General features: G+C 51.4%; 1 protein-coding gene across 1 annotated transcript in view; it reads left to right on the top strand.

The window, feature by feature from the left end:
* GALNT14 (polypeptide N-acetylgalactosaminyltransferase 14) overlaps positions 1-23,063 on the top strand; it is a 191,244-nt gene extending 168,181 nt beyond the window's left edge. The window contains exons 10-15 of the mRNA XM_053667053.1: positions 5,137-5,263; positions 7,508-7,600; positions 11,689-11,772; positions 12,252-12,396; positions 21,464-21,583; positions 22,825-23,063. Of these exons, the coding sequence (XP_053523028.1) occupies positions 5,137-5,263; positions 7,508-7,600; positions 11,689-11,772; positions 12,252-12,396; positions 21,464-21,583; positions 22,825-22,983 (728 nt within the window). The 3' untranslated portion in view covers positions 22,984-23,063. The remainder of the gene's footprint in view (positions 1-5,136; positions 5,264-7,507; positions 7,601-11,688; positions 11,773-12,251; positions 12,397-21,463; positions 21,584-22,824) is intronic.
* The last annotated feature ends 695 nt before the right edge of the window (positions 23,064-23,758 follow it).

Here is a 23,758-nt window from a genome sequence, read left to right as displayed (position 1 = left end):
TAGTCTGGGTGGTTTCTAAAGCATAGCAAACACAAAAGACAGTGCTGAGGAAAGAACAAGAAGCTACCACCACCCCTGGCCCTTGATGCAGTGAAGGACGGCGGGCTATGTCATGCACCTGTGCGTGCGTGAAGAGGGGCTCAGCATCAGAGGGGCCTGCGTTTGAACCCTGTAGTTGTAACTAGCTGTGTGTCCCTGAATTAGTTACTTTACTTCACTGGGCCTATGTCAAAGTCTTTAAACTGGAGACAGTGTTTTCTGAGGTAGGGAGAATGGCCTCCCCCAAAAGATATCTACTCCCTCATCCCTGTGTTAAAGAAAAAAATTACTTTGAGTCTTGTTAAGATGGTGAGGAAGATGTCATTCAGGACTATCACAATAGGTGTCGAGACTGTCACCACACGGGAAGGAGATGGGGCTCAACTTAGAGGACCATTAGAGCAGGTGGGGACTCTGAGCCAGGCGCCGGGTGGGAGCCGGTGGGTGGAAGTTACTAAGAGGGAACATTACAGGTAAGGGATTCCCTCTCAACTGGATTAGCAGAATTCTTGCTACAACTGGAGAATGGAGGCTCAACAAGGACAAGGGCCAAGATCAAGGCCTCATTGGGAAGAGAGCTGGCTGAAGCTTGGTCAGGGAGAACACATGGAAAGGGACTTTGCAGACGTGATCAAGGCTATTGACCGTGAAGATGCGAGATGATCCTGGATTATCCAGAGGGGGCCAGTCTAAAACATGAGCTCTTAAAAGCAGAGAACTTCCTTCACCTGGAGGCAGAAGAGATGGAACTGAACAAGTCGGAGACGCTGGCCGCCTGAGAGGGGACTGATTTGGCCACTGCTGATTTAAAGATGGAGGAGGCAGCACGGATGAAGAGAGGCTCCTGGCCTACAGCCAGCAAGGAAAAGGGACCCTCCACCCACAACCACAGGGGACTGCGTCCTGCAAACAACCTCGGCGAGCTTGAAGGCAGATTCTTCTTCAGGGCCCCCAGAGAGGAACAGGATCCTGCAGACACCTTGATTTTGGCCTTGGGAGGCTCTCAGCAGAGGCCCAGGCAAATGCACACACTAGGTTAGTGTGGTGGTTTGTTGCAGCAGCAACAGAACCTGACCACACCACCGTTCCCCAGGGTGGCCGTGAAGATGGACTAGGTAATGTGCGGCCTCTCTGCTTCCCCTCCCGGTTCTGTGTGAGCCACCTGGGTTAGTGGAGCGTGGGTCAGGCCTGCTGCCGCAGTTTATCCCTCCAGCTTCCTCTTTCAGCATCATTCTTTCCATGCTCGGTGGCCCAAGGTGAGGGAAATGGCCCTGTCTGAGGACACCTGAGCCTGATGAAAAGTCACTTTTTCCCCCAAGGTGAAGAGCAAAGTGAAAGCAGGCCTCTGCTCTGTTCCTTGTCTGGGCTGCTTGCTAAAGCCCTGTGTCCCGGTGAGATTCCCTGGAGGCCATTCTCTTCCACTGGGAATATGGAAATGCAAAGGGTGCCACTGTGGCAGTTGTATGGCCCATGGTGGCCATGGTGTGACTGAGGCCCCCATGCAGCTGTGATTGTCCCAGATGGTGTGAAGCAGTTTTGCTCAAAGATTCAAAGCTGCCTTTTATGGGCCAATTAGATAATCCCTACTCAATCTGTATAGTTGTTAAAAAATAATAACAGGGATTTCTGGCCCAGGAGGCCCTGGGAATGTGACGATTATTGAAAGGAAAGGTCCTGGGATCACACTTATGTGTGCAGCCTTATGAGTAAAAATAGCCAGGGGAGTGGTTGTCTCTCTGCCCCCACTGGGCACCCCACTCCCTTTGTTCTCCATAGGTTTCAACTGGCCAGAGGTGGGCTGGACACTGCTGCTGTGCGTACCATAGACGTGGCGTCACTCAGAACAGCCCATTGACTCGGTGGAGCCCACGTCTAATGCTCTTTTTTGCCTTTGCCGAGAAACCAGGCTGTAAAATGAAATGAGAACCTCGACCAGGAGAGGCATATGAATAGCAGTGGCTTAGTTCCTAGGGAGGAAGCTGTCCCTTTTCCCCTGAATTCCTGTCCACTGTCACGGATTTGTCAGGTAGACGCCGGTTCTGGTGGAGAGCAGGGTCCATAAGCCCCAATGAAACAACTGATGGCTTGATGAGGAGATAGAAAGAGGCAAGAATGGAGGCTGGGAAGGACGATTTGCTCTCAAATGTCACTTTAAAGAAAGCTTCAAGAAGTAAGTTAAAAATAAGTTTGAAGGAAGTTTAAGAAAGTAAGATATCAGTATCCCCATTGAGGATGGAATAATTACACGTCTCTTACCTGGAATGCACAGCAGACTTGAAACTGACATCCATCGCCGGGGAGATGATGCGGGCTCCTCAGTGACGACCCCTCACAAACTCCCTGCGTTGTCTCTTTGCTTCATCTTCCTTCACATAAGAAAGGGGTGACATTGCAGAGCCAGAAGAAGTGGAGAGCAAGGGACTGGGCTTTGCCCTCAAGGGATACATGCTGATGTCCTGGCCCTCCACTGCCTGGAGTCGTGGGGTTACAAGGCTTTCCCAAAGCCTCTAGCAGGTATCTGTGAATTTCTGGGCCTGACTTGTAGTGCTTTGCGGATAAGACATTATTATCTGGAAGTCAGTGGAGTAGATATAGGAAGGGCCTCTCTGTGCCCTAGGTCTTAAATATGTCACAGTCTAGTACCTGGGCATTACTATGCTAATCTGACCACTCCAAGCTGCATTGCCCCGACTGCTGCAGCAGCACAGCCATGCACGTCACCCACTGCCTCAGCTCTGCTCATATATGACAATCTGGCATCCAGGGAGAGGAGCACCTACGCTCCTAAGGCCACAGAATCCTCTGGGCAACATCGACTAGCCTGAAGGAGATCAAAGACAGACATTTGTCAGGATTGGGGGAATGAGTGGATGAGGGAGAAGTGTGACCCCTGGTTGTCTCTCTTGTTGGTGAGCATGGAGAAGTCAGTATGTTTGTGTCCGTGGCTGCAGTAGTGAGGGAGGGTGGAATTGGGCAAGAGCATGAGCTCTGGAGTTGGGGGCATGCACTTCAGTTCCCAGCTACTTGCTGTCAGTTGCCCAATCAGAACTGCTTATGCATCAGAAAATAAGACCATGCACAACCATGAGCCCTGGAATGGTTGGGGTGACTCATAAGCCACCACCTGAGGGAGGACTGAGCAAAGCCCAGCCAGAAGTAAGCGAAGGGGTCATTTTCCTCCCGTGGATGATGTTGGCAGAAGTGAGATACTCAGAAGGTTTGGGCAAAAGCACCAGACACAGGAAAACGAGGAGGAAGAGTAGCTTTGGAGGCAGAGGCAGGCTGAGGGCGGATGCTGAAGGGCCAGAAGACACACTGTGTCTGAGGGTGTCCAGTGCACCCGAGCAGAGCATCAGGCATCCACTGGAAGCTGCTGCTGGAGCCCAGAGGTGAGTCCTCAGTGTCAAATGAACATGGGCATCAGATGAGGAAGCCACGTCAGGAAGACATCCTTGGAGTGAAGAACACTAGGAGACCAGAAGGAATGTGCAGAAGGACCAGGACCAGGCGACAGTACTTTCGAGGGTGGGGATCTGTGTATGACTGTGGGAGAGGAGAGGGAGGTCAGCAGATTCAGAAAAAAGCAAAGTGCTGGGCCAAGAAAATACTGGGAAAGAAGCAGGTTTCAGGGGATTGCGGGTGGGGGTTGGGATTGAGGCCTAGGTTGGAGGGATTCACTTTGCAAACGAGTAGGGAACATATGTCTCATTTGAATACATGGAAAGGAAGAGACCATAGCCAAAACATACACGTATTTTTAAGAAAGCTGGCACAAAACTTGCTGGTTATATCTAGTAAGCAGGGCTCCCATCTCTAGTCTTAAGGGATTAGCACATTTTCCTTTTTAGGAGGGAGAACGAGACGAGTTGATGGGAACACAGTAGACTTTAGACCTGTTAAGGAAGACGTCTCCAGAGACTGAACTTACACGTGTACTAACATAATTCCCTGCACCAAGCCCTTCAGCCCCTCAGCACGTTCTCTGCAAGGTGGAGAGTGCTTGTAAACAGTCAGTGAAACACACTCATTGTTCTTAGTCTCCCACAAGCATCATTTTGGGCACACAATTCCAGAAGTGCCCCACGAGACTCCAGATCACAGTGTATCGTAGACCTTGTTGGAGAGCAGAGACCTCAAATGTTAAGTCCATGAATTTCAAATGCACCTTATAGCAGAAGTTGCAAGTGGGTACATGTGGTCCATGCCAACGGTGTCCATGTTTTTTATTAAAGACACCAGCTTCAGAGGAACATGTCTTCATAACTATTGCTGACTTTTCCATCCCACCCGAGTTTTCAGTTACTCTCAAAATTCAGTTTCCCTGGATGTCCACAGATATCCTGCAGGGTATTTTTATGATTTTCACTTGATGTACAAGGAGACCCAGCCTCAGGAAGGTCAGGCAGGTGTCCCCAGGAACGCAGCTGGTAGGATACTGCAGACTCAGGGCCACCGACCCCCAAAGCCGAGCTCCTCTCGGTCCCTTCACTCCCTGTTTCTGCTGTCATTTGCTGGCATCCTCCAGTCCTTCCCTCGTCCTACTCTGCACATTGTCCCCATTCTGAGGGAAACCTGACCTTTACTGTCAGCAAGTTTTTCCATATTTTGGAATGGAAATTGTTTCTCATCAGTCCTGGTTCTAACCCTCTGGGGTCTTGTGAGGGAATGTGACCTGGCTTCCACACTGACACCTTCCACGTGTTCAAAAGCAGCACTCTCGTGGCCCCAGGCCTTCTCTTTTCCAGACTAAGGCATCGCAGCTGGCCCTGATGTGTTGTTCTGGGGGCTGATTTAGACACGTGCTCCTCCTCCTTGCAGTCCATCGTTCCCGTGTTAACTCAGACCACCCTCCCAGGTGTGAGTTATCTTCATCCCCCCCCCCCCCTTGGGGATGGGGAAAGCAACATTGCCCAGCCTGCGGAGCACACAGTTGGTTGTGAACTCAGCTCTTAACGCTATGCCTTAGGCTGGGTGCGGTGGGCCCTCACCGCTCCCTTGGATCTGGTGTGTCCGGGGGCCTCAGAATGGCTGTCCTGTGTCCCACCCCCTCCTTGTCCAGGAGGTAGAGCTGTGATGGAAGGCATGGCTTTCTTGCAGAGATCTCCTTCAGAGTGTGGATGTGTGGGGGCAGCCTAGAGATCGTCCCCTGCAGCCGAGTGGGCCATGTCTTCCGGAAAAAGCACCCGTATGTTTTCCCAGATGGAAACGCCAACACGTACATAAAGTAAGTGCACGGCTCAGGGGCTCCCTTGGAGCTGTGGTGCCCGAGGGCTTTCCTGGGGATGGGCTGTGGCTGTCTCAGGTTCTCTGGTAGGTTGCCTGAGTGTTCTGGGTGGTCAGGAGCCACCTGTGGTGCTGTCTAGGCCTCTTCCTACGCAAGGAGGTCTGGTCTGCCGGTCCAGTATTAGGCAGGGGCCCCAGACTAGCAAGGCCCCCATGTGGCCTTGGGGGTTTTAAGTCACTGAGCAGCACCATTCTGCAGGGCTCAAGGTTCCAGGTATTTTGTGTTGTTTGGGGGTGGGGAAAGGCAGCCATTTTGGGGCCTCTGAGTTCTGGGAGATCTGCTCCCATGTTCAGGCTGTCACCAGGGAGAAGGTTCTTGGGAAGATTCAGGGCTGGGGAGGCACAGTGGGTTGAAGGCCCGTGGCTGTTCCAGGGCCTTGCCTGTGCACAGAAAGGTCCAGGCCGGACAGGCCCCAAGGCCTGGGCCCCTCTCCTAGGGTACTCTCCTCTCCTGCCAGGGGAAGGACAAGACGCCAGGACTCAGTGACCCAGCGGCGCCCACCGGCCTTTTCCTGCTCTCTCCCTGCCTACAGCCTTCTCCTTTGCTTCATTTCTTCTCTTTCAACCTTTCTCCTCTCCTTTAAAATGAATTTATGTATAATGTATTCCTTTTTCCCCTCTAGCATCTTCTCTCCGTTTCCCTAATTCTCTTGTCTTTTCTCTAATTCTCTTGTCTTTTCTCATTCGAAAGTTTTACTCACCCATTTCTTCCACTTTCTCCTATCATTCTTTCCATTTGGGGGAAGGAGGACTAAGCACCTCATTCAGTCGTCTTCTTCCTTCGGAGTGTCACTTCCCTCCTCTGTTCTTCTGCCCTCAGTTTTTCACATACATGAACAGGTGTGGGTCACACCGTGACACGGAGGCAGTATCGAAGGAGACGTGGGTTTGAGCCATAGGAAGGTTAGCATCTTTTGTGGGAATGTGGAGGGCCAGGGTGGGGCAGTGAGACTCCCAGCAGGCAGGAACAGCAGGGAACAAAGATTGGGCTGCCTCCGCTCTTGAGTTTTCCAAAGGGAAAGATGAGCTGACATCAGGCATGGGAAAGTGATGTGACTGTGATGTAGCGTGGAAACAGCCTGGGAGTGAGGGGCAGAACCTGGGGCCCCAGAACATCCACTGTCCATGAGACCGGACCCCGGCCGGCTGGCATCCTTCGTGCTACCGGTGGGTCATTAAGTGGTTAGAGAAATGAGGTGGAGCTGTCTCCTAGGGAGCTTCCAGTTTGCTGATGGTTCAGCCAGTAGAAGGGTCAGCAAGGCAAGAACCACCTTCATTGCCCAACAAACTGCGCTGTGTGTGCCTGACTCATTTCTGGCCCACCGTCTCGGAAGGGCTTGCCATGCTCCTCTATCCAATGCCCCTGCTCCAAATGGAACCCGAAACCTGGAGGCGCACAGCATCTGTAGTGAGAGCCCACGTTCACTGCGGTGGGGCTCAGCAGGTGCCGCTCTCCACACTGCCCCTGGCATCTGGTGGTTTTCTGGCATGTTTTTTCTGCGCTCTGGGGCTCCTTCTGATATTCCCGCCTCTTTGACTGCTGAGTGGTGACATTTCTCAGTGCCTCTCTTCCTCCGGTCTTTTTTCTGTGACCTTTGGAGTCAGACTCAGAACAATTCCCGATTTTAAAAAAAAGCCTAAGAGTGCTGGCAAAATACCTGAGACGGCTTGATTACTTAATTCTTCACACCCGCAAGAAGCTAGTTGCTTAGACTGTGGGGAAAGCTGGGAGAGCTGAGACCTCAGCATGTGTTTTGTGTAAGGTGGGGGGGGGGAGACCTGGAGAAGGAGCCCTGGGAGGGCGCACTGCGAGGTGGCCCCCGCAGTCCTGTCTGTCCTCTGAGCTGCCGTTGCCACACAGATGCGCCAGGCTCTCCTGGCTCTCTTCTCCCTGCGATTCCTTTTTTGAGTCATGGGAGTTCAATGTATGAGCAGTCTTTCTGGTGCGTACCTTTTAGGGGCGCATTTGTCATCACTGCTGAAGTCCTGTGTCTTGGGGTAAAGGTCCCGTAGGAGACTGGGTGGGACTCGGCTCTGCTCAGCACCCTGGGAAGAGTAGTGTTACTGGACCGCGGAGGCCTGGGGAATGCTGCCAACTTGCTCACATGTGTGCGCCTTAACTAGATATGTCACGTGTCCTCTCAGATAACACCTCCCTGACACCCCCATTCCACCCCCACTCCAGGAACACCAAGCGGACAGCTGAAGTATGGATGGATGAATACAGGCAATACTATTATGCTGCCCGGCCATTTGCTCTGGAGAGGCCCTTCGGAAAGTAAGTGCCCTTCTGGTTGATTTGCACAGAGAGTCCAGAAGGACCCTAGCTCACAGGCCCAAGGCAGACGGGTCCTGAAGGGCCTGTCACTTAGCTGTTCGGAGCCACCAAGCCCATCCAGGCCCCAGGCTGTGGCTACTCTTCTTTTGCAGCCCTGTGGTGCCTGCCCCATTCTGGGTGTGCAGGGCTTTGGGCAGCTTGTGTGGAATGACTACCTGGCAACCCTGACCACCAGCTCCCATGGGGCTGTCTTTGTACAGTGGACTGATATTCCCAGCTCTTTCCAGAAAGCTGGGCTATGGGACCATAGCACTATGTCTGCACGTTGGAGTGAGTGCCTCCCTCCTAGTTCTCAGTCACCCAAGCCCAAGTCCTGCTCCTTCCTGGGAGGCACAGTGTCACACAGATGTCCCCTACAGTGGCGTTCCAGCTTCGTAGGGGAAAGGCACGAAGTGCCAGATGACATTACAGAAGATACTTGTCTGATTAGCACTTCCCAAACTGTAAGAGGTGGGTATAATGACCTGTTTCACAATGAGACGACTGAGGTTTCTCCAGGTTAAGGTACTTGTCCTGGATCACACCACTGTAAAAGGGGACAAGACCCCAAAACCACACCCGTCTGATTCTAAAACTACGTGATGTTGCATTCCCCAGCCCAAAGCTGATTCAAGCAGGGAAAAGTGGCAGCTTTGTTTATGTTACCTGTCTCTGGGGGGCGGGGCCAGCCAATGACTTTTTGCTATATTAATGTCACTCATTGGTCAGACTGAGGCTGTAGAGTAGGTGGGATTTTTGCAACCTACCCTTCATAGGCCGATCCCATCACTGCTCCAGAGGGTTAAATCAGACCCTGACAAAATGATCTGCATCTCTGAAGCCATTAACCCATGACATCCCTCACTTTTCTCTCCCAGAGCTTCCCAAGGCCGTCATCGTTGTCCTCACCAAACTTCCAGTTCATTGGCCATGTCCATCCACCTCTCCTTTCTTTACTTCCTTCTCTCTCCTGCTCGGATTCTGTTCTCTTGCTTAAATGGAGGACTTGAAAGATGTCCTCAAATCTGTAGCCCTGCTGTGCCTCCATCAACACCCCAGGCAAAGTTTTCTCAACCCTGGATGAACCCGATTCTATACCTTTTCCTCCCCTCTGCACAGGCTGCCCAGTGGTCCTGGGAATTACCAGCTGAAACAGTTAACACTGCAGCCATCAGCCTCAGGGAGGCCCTCACTATGCTTACTGGTCCCGCTCCCTCTCCTGGCCAGCGTTTCCCCTCCAGCTCCTTTTAAATCTTCTCCGCTCTCCCCAGCCACTGAGTCCACACCCCTCCTGTCACTCACAACAGATGACATCTGTTTTATAGATGACATAGATGGCATTTACTTCCTAAGATGAACCAAACTATACACTTCACTGTATCTGCAGCATCCTTCTCTGTCTCTTTCATCCCAGAGGACACGGCTTGCCTCCTGCTGGGGCAGGCCAGCCTTCTACCTGTACTCCAGACACACCTTTCATTCCTGCACGCACTTATAAATCAACATTTATTGAGTCCCCACAGCCTGGATTCATCTCCTCCTGCCTCCTGGCTCAGAGCTTATCAAACTTTAATGTGCACACAGATCTCCCGGGGATCTTGTTAAAAAGTGCATGCCGGTTCGGTAGGACTGCATTTCTAATAAGTTCCCAGCTGATACCGCATTGCTAGTCAGAGGACCTCGACCCCAGGAGCAAGGTTCGAGGGTGGTGGTTCCCAAAATAGCCGGCTCACTGCAATTACCTAGGGAGCTTCGGAAGCTACGGAGGCCTCGCCTCCACTCCCAGAGGGTTGATGTAATCTGGGGTGTGGCCTGGGCTGCACGGGTTTTTTAATTTAAAGACCCGCCCGCCCCCCGATTCTAAAGTGCAGACAATGTGGGAACCACTGTTCCAGGGGGCTTGGCCCTCCATGTGTCTCCAGTCTCTCCCTGATCACTCCTCCCTCCTCCACTGCATGGCCCCCACCAGCATTTGCACTTACTCAGTGTCTTCCATCTTCAGAATGGAATGAAAAGGAAGAGGAAGAAAGGAAACACTACCAAACTCTCCTTCAGTCCTACTTTGCTCATTACCTGCACCCTGTCCTCTCCTCCTTTAAAGCCAAGCTTCATTAAACAGCTGCCTTCCCCTCCCCCTCTGATTTCTCTTGTTACCCCATTAGTATGAGTCTTCTCCCCACCCCCCACTATCAGCACACCTCTGGTCTCTGGATTTCAGTAACTACTGTCCTGGCTTTAGTTCTGCTGCTCAAGCTCCACCTTAGCTGTCTCATTTTCAGCCTCAGTTTTCCATTGTCACCCTCACATGTCAGTCTTCCATGAGGATCTATCACAGCCACCTTCTTACCATGCAGTCTCTCTGGCATCAGCCACCCCTTCAATGCTGCTGCTACTCACATGTCTGTCTCTAACCTGGACCTCTCCTCTGAGCTCCAGTCCCTTACATCCAAGTATCAACCAGACGTCTCTGCCTGGGTGTCTCCCAGGCTCCTCCAACTCAAATTCCAGCCAAACTCATCTCTTGGCACCCAAACTTGCTCCTCATCCCCTGTTCCACATCTCAGTGAACGCTCTTCCTTATATCCTTTGGCCCAAGTCAGAAATCTGGGTGTCCACCTTCACTCCTCCCTCCCAGCTCACGTCCAAACAAGCACTACATCCTGGCATCACTGAGCACCCAGGTCCCTGCTAAACACTGAATATTCAGCATTAAAAAAAAAATGTCATCCCTGTCCCTGTATTGCTTAGAGTCTGGTGGCAAACTGTAGTTAGTGCTATATAAAAAGTCGTGGTGGTAAGACAGCACCTGGTGCGGGCTTGGGTGGCAGGAGGCGTGGCTGGACAGAGCAGGGCCTCTCCGTGTAGATGTCCAGGAGCAACAGGTGCAAATGGAACTCAGGTGGGTACTGGTGGTGCAGATGGAGAGAAGTGGAGGGACTTGAACGTGTGATTTCTCTCCATTCCCACCCCCCACTTTCCTACCTGAAATCACGATCAGCAGCCAGGTTTCTACAACCACCTTCTAATGGCTCTCGCTGCCTTTAGCTTTGCCCCATCAGACCCATTTGCTATCAATAAGATGCTTTTAAATTGCAAACATCATCACATTATGCTCTGCTCAGAACCCATCCATGACACCATTGCCCTAAAAATAAAGTCCCACCTCCTCCACAGAGCCTCGCCTCACAAGACCCCGTAGGTGTGTATCTTTGTCTCTCGTCCCACTCATTTCCCCTCTTCCATCCCCTCCCTACATATATTTGCACATACACATATGTTCACCTCCCACAGGGCTGCTCCTGCCCACATCCTCTCACTTCATATGCATCACTCTCTGCTGGTCCCCTGCCTCTACTAGGGAACCTGCTTCACCCGCTTTCTGGTTTGTCTAGGTAACATCCACTCTTCCTTCAGGGTTACTACACTGACCACCAGACCTGCCAAGCAAGGGCGCACCCCTGCGGCACTCCCACAGTCTGTGCCTGCCCAGCCCTTGTCCACATCAGGTTGGGATCACTTATTTCATGACCTTTCTCTACTACTCAAAAGCTCATCACTATATCTCACACTGGACACATGCCTGGCACATAGTAGGTGCTCAATAAATATTTGATGAACAATTAGATCATGAGGCCCTGGAACCAATCAAAGAAGAGGATTCTTTGAGGCTGGGGTGGTCCGGGGTGGTATTTCAACTGCAAAATCCTAAGAGGGATGTGTGAGTAAGGAGACGCAGAGCCCCAATGGTGAATTATTACAACACACTGACTGTCCTTGTAGCCTCGTTTTCAGTGAAAAGTCAAAAAATACCCCCTAAATCCATTTCGAAGTTAAAGCACAAGCCCTTGGTCTCATTACCGCATCACTGTGAGGTATTACTCAGTGTTTTCATAGCTCTGCCTGGGGCTCTGGAAATCTCTCCCGGTTAATTTTCTCAGCACCCTCCAGAGAGAGGTGGGCGCAGAGCATGGGCACAGGCTGTGTGTTGTGCCGCCCAGCCTGGCACCTGCCTGTGACACGCTGTGTTCTGTCCTCCTGTTCACCCCCAGCATTGAGAGCAGAGTGGACCTGAGGAGGAAGCTGCGCTGCCAGAGCTTCAAGTGGTACCTGGAGAATGTCTACCCAGAGCTCAGGTATCTTCCCTACTGCGTGAGCCTTTGGTGGCTCCCGGGAAAGGCCCTCCACTGACTTGGTCTGGATATGGGACAGCCTGTCAGCAACTGGATGAGGGCTTTTAAGTAGACAGCGGTCTGAGGAGTCCAGTGAGCTCCCTCTGACCCCCGACACCAGAAGAGGAGTCACACTAATCAGCTCCATCAGGGACTGAGGTTGGCTCGGAGCAGTGTTTCTCAGCTGCTGGGGTCTGACTGCCACCCCCCACCCCCGATGTTACCCGAGGACATAGACGGGCAGCCGCTGGCTCCATTCCAGCTTCATCTGACCTGTGACTCCTGGGTCTTTCCTTGTTGCCTGGTTCCTAAGGGTATTCTCCCCAGCAGAGCCCAGGAAAAAATGCCCCTGCCATTCTCAAAGCACCGCCCCCACCTCTTAGCTGCTAGTATAAAAATCCCAGGAGCCACAGATTCTCACCTCTCCCGTGGCTTCTTTCTAGAGTCCCCAAGGATTCCTCCATCCAGAAGGGCAGCATCCGACAGAGGCAGAAGTGCCTGGAGTCTCAAAGGCAGAAAAACCCAGAGATCTACAACCTCAAGTTAAGCCCATGTGTCAAGAGCAAAGGCGAGGACGCAAAGTCCCAGGTAAGGAACCAGCTGGGGATTTGCAAACATGTGCATGGACTCAGCCTCTGTCTCCTGCTTCTATGTGACACCAGGTGTCCAGTTATAGCCGGAGCTCAGCCGCAGAGGAGGAGAAGCATTGACTCCCCTCGGTGTGAGGCTGGGTTCACATAGCTGAGTTTCCAAGGGCACGGGATTTCTCTGAAGGACACCTTACCAGACAGTGTCGTGCCCAGAGGAAATTGCCATCAAATTAGCAGTTTAATGAGTATGTCATCGGTGACCAACCCGCTGGAGTAAGTGTGGCCTGGGTCAGGCAGGGCAGGTAGCACAGCTACCCCCCAAGTACGAAATGCAAACAGAAACACATGTCACTGAGTGTCGCTGCTCCAGCCCACTGTGAATCTTTCTGCTGACTGACTTCCAGGTAGTGACATCAGACTTGCTAAAGCCATTACCATCCTCTACTACCCCTGTCTCTGAGGAGGGCTCTTGCTCACCCCCATCCTGTCCTCTGCTATTTCCTGCTTCCCCCAGGTCTGGAGGAGGCATGTTGACCCCTCTCAGAAAGGTTGCCTGGTGACTTACTCGATTCACCAACATAGCATCCCCACGTTCTGTGGGCCAGTGCTCTCCATTCTGATGATGGAATAGCTCTTCACAGACTCACCGACAAATACATGGCCGGCTTCAACCTCTGTAACATTTGTCCTGCTGAATGCAGTGAAGTACGTCCCTCTCGTAAACTCCCCTTCTGGCTGTGCTGGCTCTGCGTGGTCCTGGTTCTCCCGCACTTCCATTCTCCCTGTCTCTCTCTTCTTGACTGGATTCTTTCCCAACTCTTACAGTGAATATTCACCAAGAATCTCGGGTCACTGCTCTTTTCCCTGTAAGCTGTTTCTTAGAGATTTTATCCATGCTTCCAGCTTTGGCAACCTTCTCTATTTCACTGATTCACAAATTTGTATCTTCATTAATGAATTCATTCATTCATTCACTCATTCAGCAGACATCTATGTTCTCTGCTAGCTGTGATGATGCCGAAATGAAAGGCCGGGCCACTTTGGTCCCCAACTGTGGTGTGCATGTGTGCACATGTATGTGCATGTGTGCACCTTGTAGGACTGACTTGTGGCACCTTTCTCTTCCTTTCAGTATCTGTTCCTCCTTTCTGCATAAACTCACAGGCCTGTCTTTCTGCTTCCCACCCATTTCTGCTAATGCATCATGACATCCAGGGGTTCTTGCCTCTTTCCTCCTATCTCTCTTCTTGACCTGCCTCTGGGCCTATCTGGAAGGAGTCGTGTCTGCCCCTCTGCCCTTCACAGTGGAAGGGATGCCCTTCATACATCCCTCCTTCCTGCTCCCACCTTTTCTCTCTGAGAGGCCCTTTCAAGGAAGTGATACAAGAACCCTATAAAGTAGGTACAGTGGTCCCCCTTATCCACGGTTTCATTTTCCATGGTTTCAGTTACCCATGGTCTAAAAATATTAAGGAAAACTCCATAAATAAGCAATCCACAAGTTTTAAGTTACACATCATTCTGAGCAGTGTGATAAAAATCTAGGGCTATCCTACTTCATCCTGGATGCGGTCATCCCTTTGTCCAGCACACCCACACTGTCTCTGCCCCCCACCCTTTAGTCACTGAGTAGCTTTCTGTGTTATCAGATCCAAGGTCACAGAATTGTAGCACTTGTGTTCAAGTGACCTTTATTTTACTTAGTAATGGCCCCCAAGCACAAGAATGTGATACGGGTAATTCAGCTATGCCAAAGAGAAGCCATAAAGTGTTCCTTTTAAGTGAAAAGGTGTGCATGTATTTTAAAAAACATAGTCTGTATAGGGTTCAGTACTATTCAAGGTTTTAGGCATCCACTGGGGGTCTTGGGATGTACCATCCAAGGATAAGGGGGGAGGGACTACTGTATTACTATTATCCTCATTTTACAGGTGATGGAACCAAGGCCTAAAGAGATTATCCAAGGTTACATGCCAGTCAGTGATGGAGGTGGATTTAGAAAATCCAGCCTCCATGCTGTAGCTCTGCTGTTATTACTGTTGCCAGAATCACGGCTGGTTTTAGAACCCGTTTATTCAGATTTAATCACAGAAGCTGTCTGTCCCTGACATCCTCTCCCAGGTTGTAAATATTAAAGCTATAAATCAACTCCACTTTGACAGAAGAGAGCTGGCTAGAAATTCTTCTTCTTGGCCACTTCCCAATGGGAACCCCTCCCCAGTGAGGAGGGAAGCAAAGGTCACACCCCATTGTCAGGACTGGGGAGGGGGCACACCAGAGAGTAGGGCCCTTCCCTATCATTGGTGGGAAGTGGGCATGTAGTAATGGAGGCCACACTCGGGGGTCTCCACACCAGACCAGGGGACTCACAGAGCTCTGGCTTTCAGCCTGGACTGCCCCCTTTTCTTCCCACCCCTGGCTCTGTCCCCCATGGTGAACTCCATGTCTGCATGTCCAGGCTTGGACACACCCTCTACATGGTCCCCCTTAAGTCTGGGGGTGTGTGCTAAGGACACACTGTACCTCGGGAAGGCCAACCCAGAGGAGACATCCACACACATCCTGAAGTTAGACTTGAGCCATTTGGGTCCTAGATGTCTGGAGTGAACGATCGCTGCTTGTGAAAGCCAAGAGCTCTTGAGTTCTGCTTCCCACTGGCCTCTCACTGTCCAGGTCATGTGTCACCAGGCATGTGGGTGTCCTTATTGTTAAAAGGAGACTCTCAAACCATGGCTGTCCTCTGGCTCTGATGCTGGCTTGTGTCCCTGCTTCACCCCCAGCTCCATTCGTCCTTCGCCCTGCCTTACCTCCCCTTCTTGGCTGACTCGTCAACCTTGGGAGCAAAATGTTTTATCTGAGTATATATTGAAGACATCAGCAAACCGATGCCTTAGGTGGAAGGCAAGAGAGATACATCATGAGTTTGTAAACGCATGAAGCCTGAGCAGCCTCCGGGTTACCGAGTTTCCTTTTAACTTTATTGGCTTCCCTAGAAAAATATGTATTGGATTCCCTAGAAGGAAGACAGATGCACCAATCTAGTTGCTACCCCAATTTAAAGACAAGGAAACCACGTCAGTGAAAAACTTCTGAGTGTGCTCTTCTACCTGGATCCCAGCACTTCAGGCCTCTGGCTCGTGGTGCAGGTGTGCAGACAGCTGGGAATCCAGGTGGGGGCTGGGGCCGGGGCCGGGGCACAGTGAGATGAAGAGGAAAGCTCTTCCCCAGACCCAGACTCATACTGGTTCCTCTCGGTGAGTCTGCCAGTGGGACAGGTTGCCAGCATGTCACCTGTCCCACCCAATGCCACCCTTCCTCCCTGAGTTTTCTCAACACCCTCTCGGGAGTGGACCCATTGCAACTGCCACTCCAGCATCTCCTGGGAGTCAAAGCAAAGGGAGATTTCCTTTAGATTTCTAAAGCAAAACCTCTAGGGCAGGAGTATCAAACTCATTTTCACCAGGGGCCACATCAGCCTCGTAGTTACCTTCAAAGGGTCGAATGTAATTTTAGGACTGTGTAAATGTAACTACTCTGTAACAATTAAGCTAGAGCTCAGCGCTGCTGCCAGAGAGAAACCAGGTGCTGGGTGGATAGAACCAGGTAGAGGGCCGGACTCGGCCCTCAGGCCTTGTGTTTGCCCCCTATGCTCTAGGGCCATCTCTTCCTCTTTTCCATCATTATAGTCAACGTGCAGACTATAGCCAGCACCCTTCTGGACATGGTTATGTGTTAACCCATTTAGTCCTTACAGCGACCTCTGCAGTAGGTGCTGACTCTGTCTCCGTTTTTTTTATGTAAGAGAACTGCAATGCAGACTTAAGTAACTCACCCAAGTTTACAAGGGTTCATAGGCAGGTGAGCCAGGGTTCTAGCCCCGGGAAGTCGGTGCATTTGGGTGATGCTTTAGGTGCATCAATAGGTCAGCTGAACTCAAGTTTCACTTGAACCCACTACCTCATTCCAGACATCTTATCTGAACCGCTTCAAGGGAGTCTTCGATGGACTAGTGTGCTGCCCGGTGTGGCCTTAGAGGTTCAAGGCCACCTGGTGACCCCGGTTACTCTCAGCTCAGATCCCATCTCACCAAGGAGGTCCCACATTCGCCACCTACCCTGAGGTCTGCTTCTTGCATTGCCCAAAATAACACTGACTTCAGTAACAGGTTTTCTTCCATTAAATTGTTCCTGCCTCCCAGAGGTAGAATCCTATGACGATGAAATAGACAATGAATGTGCAGTACCTATACGGGACTTGTCAGCTCCGAGTGAGCCAGTTTGCCATCCAAGCACAGCATAAGCAGCGATGCTGCCTCGCTTTCAGTGTTTCTTCTCCATTGTGTACTGCTTCCCACACGGGAGGGTTTTTGAATGGGAGACACACCCCCACTGATAAATGCTGTGTGTCTGCTTTGATGAAAACACAGCCCCTAACTTTTCTCTCTGCGTCACTGTTTCTGTATTCTCACCCAGCCCTGCTTCTTCCCACGTGTCATTAAAGGCACTGTTCCTGGAGACTGTACCAGGGGCCGGGCACCGGGCTAAGTGTGTTCACATGTATCACTGTATTCTTCAACCTCAACTATGTCCCATTATTACTCCCATCTCACAGATGGAGTAGGTGAGGCTCAGATAAGTTGGCCAGTGCTTCCCGGGTTATAGTAATATCAGAGCAGGGTGCAGACACAGAACAGCTGCCTCCAAGACCGAGCCCTTAAAATTAGGTGAGGGTTTCTCAACCTCAGCACTATTGATGCTTTATGCTGGATAAGTCTTTGTCATGAGGACAGTCCTGTGCGTTGTAGGATGGTTAGCATCCTTGGCCCTACCCACCAGGTGCCAGTAACTAGTTGTAATGATCAAAAAATGTCTCCAAAGCCAAATGACTTCAGGGAAGGTGGGCAGGGGCAAAATCTCCCCCTTGAGAACTGTGGCCCCAGACCACTTGTTTCTGGCCTCCTAGAGGGGCCCCTGGACCTTTCTAAGTTCAGCCACTGTACCCCAACTCATCTTCATGCAGGCCCCTCTCAGGACTTTGCTCCTTCAGTTATCTTCTCTGGAGAAAATCTCTGATGTGCTTCTCCATCCAGTACAAGACTGTAGGCCCCAAGCGGGGCGCTGTTGCCTGTTTCATCCCAGATTTCACGGCTGTGGCCAGATGTGCACCTACTAGAGAGAAGTCTCCTGTGCCTGCTGCCAGGCAGTCTATTCTCCCACCGCAGTGGCTGTCTACAGGGACTTCCTCCAAGCGCAGAGGGCCTCGGGGCTGTCCATTCTGGACCATCCTGCTCCATCATCAGCTCCCCTCTCCCAGGAGAGAACCCCCTCTTCCCCAGCCCCTTACCAAAGGAGGCAAGGCCACCCACACCACCTCCAGGATAGTCTCCGGTTTCCTTCCATGGGTATGGCTGTGCCTGTGTGCTCTGGGGGGGGGGGTCTGAATTAGCTAGTCCCCCTGATGGGACCATCAGCAGGGGCCCAGCACTTACCAACTGAGTCCAGGCCAGTCTGAGCAACCACTGCTGCCCTCCTAAATCCATTTCTGACTCCGGGGTTTGTTTAATAAACCCCTTCATTCATCACCGGCCGTTCTGGGGAAGTCTGACCGGCTACAGGGTGGGAATTGGAAAGCCCTTCCCTTGCTCCTGTGCCCGCTCCTGTGTTCTGCTCCCCAGCCCCCTCTCCTGCGGACGTGGCCATCGAGCAGTGCTCCTCTGGGAAATTGAGAGGCCAAATTATTTCAGTGCCAGTTAAGCACCAGCTAGTGGAAAGTCCATTCAGTGAGAAGGCTTCAATCCCTATCTGTGCAAGACCCTTGGGGTCTTGGGGTGGTTTCCTTAAACACCAGCCCCAGGGGTGTATCCTGTGCATTCCTTCCCAAAAGGGGTTTGTGGATGGGGTGGCTCAGAGGTCAAGGACTCGCCCCCAGCACCAACCCCAGCACTTCAGGTTTCAAAGCCTGAGGTTGGTGTTTTCTCAATTTTTTTCATCTCATGGCACAAACTAATTACTAAAATTCTACAGCACACCCAAAAAAATTTTTTGGGCAATCTGACAAAAAATAGGTATAATTTTGATTAATTTAAAAAAATAATAGTAATTACTTATCCTTTTTGCTTCAAAGTGACTTTTTAAGAAATCAGGTGCCTATACTTTTATATAAGAATTACTGCTACCAAGAATTAACCAATAAGATGCAGCCTTATTATGCTATGTGACCAATAAGATGTGACTCTATGGTTCCAGACAGAGCATTCACACCAGATAGCTATTGTTGTCTTGGCTGTTTTTTTAATTTGACAATCTAAGGGAAAAGAGGTCTGTGCCCCTGACTAAATAGTGAGGTATTGCATGTCTTAAAAATTCTTGTGACATACCAGTTGAAAATCAGAAATTATGGTATATTTTTAAAGTTGTTGTTGTTGAACCAGTTAATGCTTTTCATGTAAAAGTAGAAAGCCAGGTTAGGGTGGTGATAAGATAATTGCAGGGTGATTGGTAAATTGCTGAGGCACAGTTCACTGCCAGCTGTGTGGGGGGGTACACCTAGGTCCATCATGGCTCCCTGGCAGCCTTGCCCTTGAAGCTGGGCCATGGGCCTTTATCTCCTTTTACAACAGAGCAGGGAATTCTCCGCACAAATTCCAGGCCCTTCTCCCACCTTTATGATAAAGATGGAATCCCGAATCCTTCACCCAAGTAGCCCAAGTCTGATTTCAGGACGTGTGTCGATGTTGCCTCTGGGTTGGCCTTCCCGAGGTACAGTGTGTCCCTAGCACACACCCTCAGACCCAAGGGGGACCATGTAGAGGGGTGTGACCAAGTCTGGACATGCCGACATGGAGTTCACCATGGGGGACAGAGCCAGGGGTGGGAAGAAAAGGGGGCAGTCCAGGCCGGAAGCCAGAGCTCTGTGAGTCCCCTGGTCTGGTGTGGAGACCCCCGAGTGTGGCCTCCATTACTACATGCCCGCTTCCCACCAATGATAGGGAAGGGCCCTACTCTCTGGTCTGCCCCCTCCCCAGTCCTGACAATGGGGTGTGACCTTTGCTTCCCTCCTCACTGGGGAGGGGTTCCCATTGGGAAGTGGCCAAGAAGAAGAATTTCTTGCCAGCTCTCTTCTGTCAAAGTGGAGTTGATTTATAGCTTTAATATTTACAACCTGGGAGAGGATGTCAGGCACAGACATGTTCCGTAATTAAATGAATAAAAGGGTTCTAGAACCAGCCATGACTCTGGCAGCAACAGCAGCAATAGCTGAGCTGATGGAAAGAGTATGTGCAGGGGCCACTTAATAGGACATGACTCTGGATACCCTCTCTGAGCCTTACTTTTACCATCTGTAAAATGGGGATAATAATAACTATCTAATTCCATCTTCGTGAGAATCCTGTTAATCCATGTAAAGCCCCCAGAACAGTCCTGGCTCACAGTAAGGGCTCCATAAGCACTAGCCATTGTTAGCGGTCTCATCCCTGCTTTGCAGCGCTTCTCTACACACAGACACCTCTTCCCTTTCTGCTCATTCTGGAGGAAGGCAGGGTATGTGTGGAGTGGCGACGTACACAGGTCAGAGGAGAACATGATCTGTCCTAAGGAGTACATTTTACAATGTTTTACTATGAAAAAAATCAAACATATATAGATCTGGAAGTAGGTGGAAGAGTGAAAAAAACCCCAGGCCCCAAGTTTTCTCAAGTCACGCCCGTGCGTTTTCATCTATATTTCCATTCACTTCCCAGGGAGTACTTTCTCGTCTAGGTCTTCTCCCAACACCAGCAACTTAAGAAGGGACAAGAGAGTTCACAGGCATACCCCAATCCTAGGGGACAGAGGCTCCCACCGGGCTGGTGGCCCCATCCAGGTGTGAGAAACAGAGGAAGGTCCCAGATCAGGAGAGGCAGCAGTCAGCATCCTGTAGGGACAGCAAAAGGACCCAAGCCTGTGGGAAGGGAGAGGAACAAGCCAAGCCATGGAAGGACATCAAAGATGTTAGCAGACAGTGGAGGTCGGGGGAGAACCAGGGCTAGGAGGTGGCTGCCATGGGCAGGGGACGGTGGAGAGCACGAGGCAGGTAAACACTGCATCAGCTTATAAGCCACAGGGTCCTAGCGGGCAGGCTGGCCTGATAAGAGACCCTTTTTTCATTCTTTGGCCAAGGAGAGTGGCCATTGAGGGGCATGGTCCAGAGGCTGAAGGTCATCTGGTTGGCAGGGGTGAAGTGGAGGTGAAGAGATTGTCCTCTTTACCCCATGATAAAGGCACAGGGCAAGTCTCCCCATTTTTCAGCCTGGGCAAAACCTCTGGAAGGTCCACATTTTGATATTATTATGGCAGCGCTTTCACCCCTTGATGAAAGAACTAGAAAGTATGTGGCTTTTTCAGCAGTTAGTTGGACTCTCATCTCTGGCACTTTGGAGGAAGTGCTGAGGAGCAGGCTCCTAATGAGCCGCATAGAAAAGCCGTTTCCTTTGTCGTCAGGACTCTGCTTGTCCATCCAGCCTCTCAGCTGCTCTCCTGCCGGACCTGGGGGGGGGGGGGGGGCCGAGTGATCTATTCTGCCGGGAGTGCTGGTGTGCATGCGCCCTCCGGAATGATTTTAGTTTTCATGCCTTTCCTCACTCCCTCTACGCTCCTCTCCCACTAGCTCCCTCAGGACACTTTGTCCCTCTGTCTGCCTCTTGTCATAACTCCCGTGTTCTCACAACACTGATTTAGACTCCTTTTCAGAGAAGGGACATTCTGAAGACAGCTGAACGGTGCAACCTGCCAGGGAGCTGATAGAAACATCAAGTGTGGAGAGCAGACACCTACCAAAACAGACATCAGAGACCATGCAGCTTGGCTGGGGTGTGGGGACAGAGACTTCAGCAGGAGCATGACCTGCTGGCTCTTCAGTAGCATTTTCCAATTGGTGCTTGTTGACAAATGGTTTCTGCTAGCCCTGCCCCCCAGTGCTTTTTACCAAGCTGCGTTATATTATCACACATGGGCACAGCAGTACCCACCAGTGGTGACTTCTTCCAAGGATCCTAATGTGGTGCTTCCTGGCCTCTGCCCCTCCAGATCTGGGCCTTCACATATACCCAGCAGATCCTCCAGGAGGAGCTGTGCCTGTCGGTCATCACCTTTTTCCCTGGTGCCCCAGTGGTTCTTGTCCTTTGCAAGAATGGAGATGATAAACAGGTAAGTGCGCAGTGGGTCTGCCCTAGGGCGTGGCTGCCTACAAAATGTGATGGCCTGTGCGGGTCTGAGTCTCGTATGCAGAAAAAGAGAGAACCTGTAGAAGAGGAGTGTTGATAAGAAAGAGGTCCTTGTGGCTCAGACGTGGGTGGAGTGCTGCCTCGGATGCCCTCCGTGAGGTCAGCAGCAGTGGTCAGCTTGCCACATGGAAGTCTATTGACCTCGCCGGACCCCAGTGTGTATGTATATGTTGTACTATCATGTCTTGCCCCGAGACCCACCTTAGGTCCCAGAGCAGGAAAGGACCGGGCCAAAGCCTCGGGACCACAGGCTGAGCAAGGCTCAAGCCTTTGCCTTCGGGAGCCTTGTGCTCTGGCAGGATGCCCACCAGGCCCGTAGTACTCTGGGTACACCACATGTTCCATTCCTCCAGCAGCAAGGTATTGGCTCCACTCAGTTCCCTGCCAGTTGCTTGCTGGCACTAGGGACACTCAGATTCAAATGTCCGTTTATGTCTCACTGGCTGTGTGACCCATGGCAGCTTATTGGATTTCTCTGAGCCTCAGCTCCTTCTAGGAAATGGAGTCCGTGATGCTCAACCACACAGGGTAGCTGTTTAGAGAAATTAACTGACATGGCCCATGGCCTATGGTCAGCGGTGATTTCCCAACACATGTCCATTCCTGCCCTGCTGGTCATGCAAAGTGACCTCTGGGAAGCAGCAGCATGAGATGCCCCACCCCCCACTCTGTGCTCAGGGGCCCCCCATGTGCTGAGCACTTTGGAGGGGCAGAGGTTTACGTGCTGCCCAGGAGGCCCCCCCACCCTCACCCCCACCCCTCTTGCATCGCCATCCTCTGCCTCGCTCCCACCCTTCACGCCAATGCAGACACTGAGTGTGGATCGTTTCTTTGGTTGCTTCTGTGACTAACTCGCTTCACATTTTCTGGCCTATGGCTTGGAAGGTTATTCCCTTCTAATGAGTTTTCCTAGCAAACATATTGATTTTGCTTTTACTTTTTTAAAAATCTGATTAAAAAAAGAAAAACAACAATACCTGGTAAAGCAATTAGTTGCGGTTTTATTTCTCCACGAGACCGTGAAGTCGTCTCCAGGGGACTCCAGCTGCATGCTTAAACGTTTCTGATTCGGCCTCTGATTCCGCCGGACCTCCTGATGTTATTGCTAGGACCTGGCCTCAGCCAGAGAATCTGATTCATCCTCTCTCCTCTCCGTCTTCTCAGCAATGGACCAAGACTGGCTCCCATATCGAGCATGTGGCATCTCACCTCTGCCTAGACACAGACATGTTTGGCGATGGCACTGAGAACGACAGGGAAATCGTGGTCAACCCGTGTGAGTCCTCACTCATGAGCCAGCACTGGGACATGATGAGTTCCTGAGGACCCGTGCTGGAACCAGTGGGGACTGCGGGGCGGCCCTTCCCCGGAGGAACGCAGACTGGAAATTGGGCTGCGAGCTGCCTGTGACTGTTGCCTGGGAGGTGCAGGTAGAGCCCCCGCAGGGCAGGAGCGGCTGTCTCAGGGAGGATGGAGGAAAAGTTACAAGCCAAGTGGAGCTCCCAGGCAGACCCCGCCTCTTCTCAATGCTGAGAAGCTCCAGTCCCAGCCCAATCTGCCCCTGATTTGTGTCTGGAGACAGATCTAATGGGAAGTTTTCGTGTTTGCTTACATGAGAGGCTGGAGAGAAAAGTCACTCACTAGGCCAGGGCTGAACTGAAACTTGAAGAGTGGAGGTTAGTTGTTTTCTAAACAAATAAAGAAACTTAAAAAAAGTGTTCTGTGTGTCTCTTATTTTGTTTCTACTTGGATTAGCCCACGACTGGGCCAAGTTCTCTACTGAGTAGATGCCTGGGGGCTATAGGGCCTTATGGCAGCTGGACAAAGCAGAGCACAGGGAGGTGGGACACCTTGGCTGCCACCCACATGCTGTGTGACCTTAGAAAGACCTGTCACTTCTCTGGCCCTTCATGTCCTGTTATGTCAACTTGGGGAGTAGGTACTCACTGGTGGTCCTTACCCCTGAGTACACGGTCTGTGCGTATCGTCTGGGGAATTGTACCCGTTCAGGGGGCTCTGGGTTCTGCCTGTGGAGACCCTGCTTCAGTGGGTCCAGGGTGGGGTCCAGGCTCAGCTGATTCCAATGCTCCTCCTTGGT

Source organism: Artibeus jamaicensis, unplaced genomic scaffold, assembly GCF_021234435.1.
Source record: "Artibeus jamaicensis isolate MK-2021 breed Jamaican fruit bat unplaced genomic scaffold, CSHL_Jam_final contig_465, whole genome shotgun sequence".
In the NCBI taxonomy this organism is placed as follows: Eukaryota; Metazoa; Chordata; class Mammalia; order Chiroptera; family Phyllostomidae; genus Artibeus; species Artibeus jamaicensis.
The sequence above is the reverse complement of the archived record's forward strand: the minus strand, read 5'-3'. Positions and strand labels throughout refer to the sequence as shown.